Consider the following 3,252-nt stretch of genomic DNA (forward strand, 5'->3'; position numbering starts at 1 on the left):
CGAAATACAGATGTTAGAAGAGAATTGAGTAATTAATCAATGGGGGCCACTTCAGCACACTCCAGTATATTTTTTCCTTTAGCATCCCTCCCTCTTGTGTTTATTAAAATAAAAATCTCACTAATACAAACTTATTTTCTGATACATGTTTCTGCCAGCTGGACCAGAAAATACTGCTGAGACTGGCCTGCATGAAATTATTTCAATTATTTGGTGGGTAAAATAAGGCATGTTGTTTTTAAAACACATTCAAGATTTTCTATACTCAGATGAGACTTTATCTGCCTTCAGCTTCATGTTTATATACTAAATGTCCTACAGACTCAAACTCTCCATCCTCGTGGCCGAGTCACAGACAAATGCCACTAACAGGAAGCTGCCATCCTCTGTGTTCAAGGAGTACCTGGAATTTAAAAATTCTGTAACCACGACTTTGTTGTGAAACTTAATTATTTAAAGGGCGCTTTGTTGGTTGTTAGGTGTATGACCGTCGAGGCGTCTTTAGACACCCCAGGCACACATTTGAATAACAACTTTCTTTTCCCAATGGTCATCCATTGAGTCAAATCAATTTTTATTCCTAGGTCACTTGTACGAAAAGACTGCAGTGTTCATAGAATCTTATTCCACAAACAGTTATACTAAACTCCTGAGATTCTCTTTTAATTAAATGGCACACAACTCAACGGTTATTAAATAGGCCAACCCTTTGTGAATCTATAAGCCCTTAAGACAGGGACAAATAAACAAAGATGGTTGCATGAATTATAAAAACAAAAAAAGAAAAAAAATGGGGGAAGGGTTAAAGAGAAAAGAAAAGAAAGGAAGAAAGAATCTGAACAGAACCCTGCCATAGAACCTCTATGCTCCAACCTGATCTTGTTTTCCATGTGACTTTACCTGTTAAGATGATAATTATAATCACAGCAAATATGTCAGGGTTTTCGGCCAGCACCCCGGGGGCATTCAGAGCCATGTGTGTCCGTGAAAACTCCCCGATGGGTTTGCCTATCAGCTCGTCAAACGTGGCGCTCCAGGCTCTTGCTACACTTGAAGTACCTGCCACAAAACACACGCACCAGATGCGAGGAAAACAGTTAGCAGCATATTTGTCATCGGGCTAGATGTTTACCGCTTCCACACAGGGATCACAGACAACACTGAAATCTTGCAGCAGCTCCAGACCACAGTAGAGGCTAAGCCAGAAGTGAGGGCAGCTAGCGTTTGATGTGGAAACCAGGAAAAGGCTTCTAGGGCCTGGAAAGAAATGCATTTTAATGTCACAACCCAATACACATACATATACTGTGCGTTTCAAATACATATACCCAAATAAAAATTTTACAAAACAATAGTCACGTTACAACCTGAGGGGCACTCTGATAGCATTTACTCAATTCTACCTATTTTATTTCATTAAAAAAAAAAATGCTGGTGACATCTCATGAAATTGATTTCAGAGTGCACTCCTGGGGTACAGTCGGCAGTCTGGAGAAGTATTGCTTAGGAAGCCCCATTTCCAAGACCCTCCTGGCAGCACATCTGATGGGCACCTACTCCCTGAGAACACTGTTCTTCCAGCAAGAAGAGGGGTCCAAGAAGATCTAAGAAGGGGCGGACCCCCACTTCAGGGACAAAGCTACCTGCTCAGCCCAGAGGCGTCGGCCACCTCTGCCATTTTATGCTTCAGCCCAGGCTTGCACCACCTGCCTCAGAGTCCAGGCATCCCCAGAGGGCAGGACCATAGACAAAGCCCAGTCCTCCTCATTCCCCCCTTGCCCACAGTCCCCAGCCTCAAGGAACACAGACAGAGGTAGCACCCAAAATGCCAACAAAACATGGCTGCTCTCTGTATCTCTCGTTTCATTCTGAAGATGGTACTGCTTTTCCAGTGGTGTTTCTCAGGAAACATCACTAAAATTCCAATATTTGCATATAGCATTTTCCTTTATTTTCAAAGGGTACCTTGCCAGTGACTATGCTCTGAATTATCCACAGAATTTTGCCAGAGTGATCTGCACAGAAGTTTAGTTTTGTTGTTTGGTCTCATGCTAAGTATTTTTCCAACAACTCAAAAATTTCACCACATCCTCATCCTGACTTAGCCAACCTATTACGAATTCTGTCCATCAAGGCTACAACCCAATGAAGAAAAATGGTCTCACTGTCTCCCCCATGGGATTGGGCTCCCATACCTGTCCTGCTGGAGGAGAGGGGCTACCCCACACCTTTCTTCCCAGCCTACCTCCTCCTAATTTCTGAATCATGCCTTGTAAAAAAATGCTGGAAAAACTGCCCTTCCCCAGTAGCTATGGCTGAGAATAAATTTCCGTAATACATGCATGAATCTTACACAAGCAAATAGCACTCTGGCAAAGACTCTTTTATTTGTTGGTCTAGAAGCAGCAAGCCCTTCATGCTCAGTGCTTTGTTTTATACCCATGTAAATCCACTGGAAAAATAACAGTCCATTTAAAATAGCTACATTCCCACTGAGACTTCAGCGTATGAGAGCCATTTGTGGTTACAAGTGTTGAGGTTGCATTGAAAAAAAAAAAACATTATGAATTTTATTTTAGAACTTAGAAGAGTAAGCTATGTTGGCTCTCAGCAGATATTTCAGCTGCTGTAAAGAAAGTGAGCCAGAGCGTGGGCCCTCTGCCAGCAGGCCTGACAAAGGGATGGCGGCCTCCACACAGGGATGAGGCCACAAGGAGCCCAGGGCCATGCACACCCCAGCAGGTGGCACACAAGACCACGGGCCAGGTGCCAGTAGAGGTGGACACAGAAGTGAGCTGCGACCCACATGGCCCAACTTACCATCTCTTATTGCTTTTTGATAATATTACCAAAGAGCTTGGTAAAAAATAAACTGAATGTTTAGTGTCCATTTGTATTTCTGCTTTTGTGAAGTGGCCATTCATATCCTTTGCTTGTTCCTACATTCAGTGTTTGTTTCTTTTAAGTTGGTGTGTTCAGCTTCACTTGTAATAAAAAAATAAATGATATAAAGAGAAGCAAAACATTCTTACCTACGAAACTGAGATTTTATATTTTTGGTTTCCTTGTTTCTTGGGTGGTATGTTTAATGCTAATGCCCAAAGTTGAAGCTTCGGGCAGGAAGGAGAATCACAGTCAACAAAGGCCTTAGAAATAAGCAGACCCGTTAACCTAGATAGTCTGCTTCTTAGCTTTTTTTTTTTTTTGTCTTTTTCCGTGTCCAGCAACGGATCGCAACCCTCAGTGTCGCCC

The 3,252-nt window shown here is 42.6% G+C and overlaps 1 protein-coding gene across 1 annotated transcript in view; it reads right to left on the minus strand.

Annotated features, from left to right (window-relative positions):
* Window positions 1-3,252, minus strand: part of SLC7A1 (solute carrier family 7 (cationic amino acid transporter, y+ system), member 1) — a 22,680-nt gene that overhangs the window by 17,250 nt on the left and 2,178 nt on the right. Inside the window, exon 2 of the mRNA XM_008584284.1 lies at window positions 901-1,059. Within this exon, the coding sequence (XP_008582506.1) occupies window positions 901-1,059 (159 nt within the window). The remainder of the gene's footprint in view (window positions 1-900; window positions 1,060-3,252) is intronic.

The sequence above is a fragment of the Galeopterus variegatus genome, unplaced genomic scaffold, assembly GCF_000696425.1.
Source record: "Galeopterus variegatus unplaced genomic scaffold, G_variegatus-3.0.2 Scaffold3204, whole genome shotgun sequence".
NCBI lineage: Eukaryota > Metazoa > Chordata > Mammalia > Dermoptera > Cynocephalidae > Galeopterus > Galeopterus variegatus.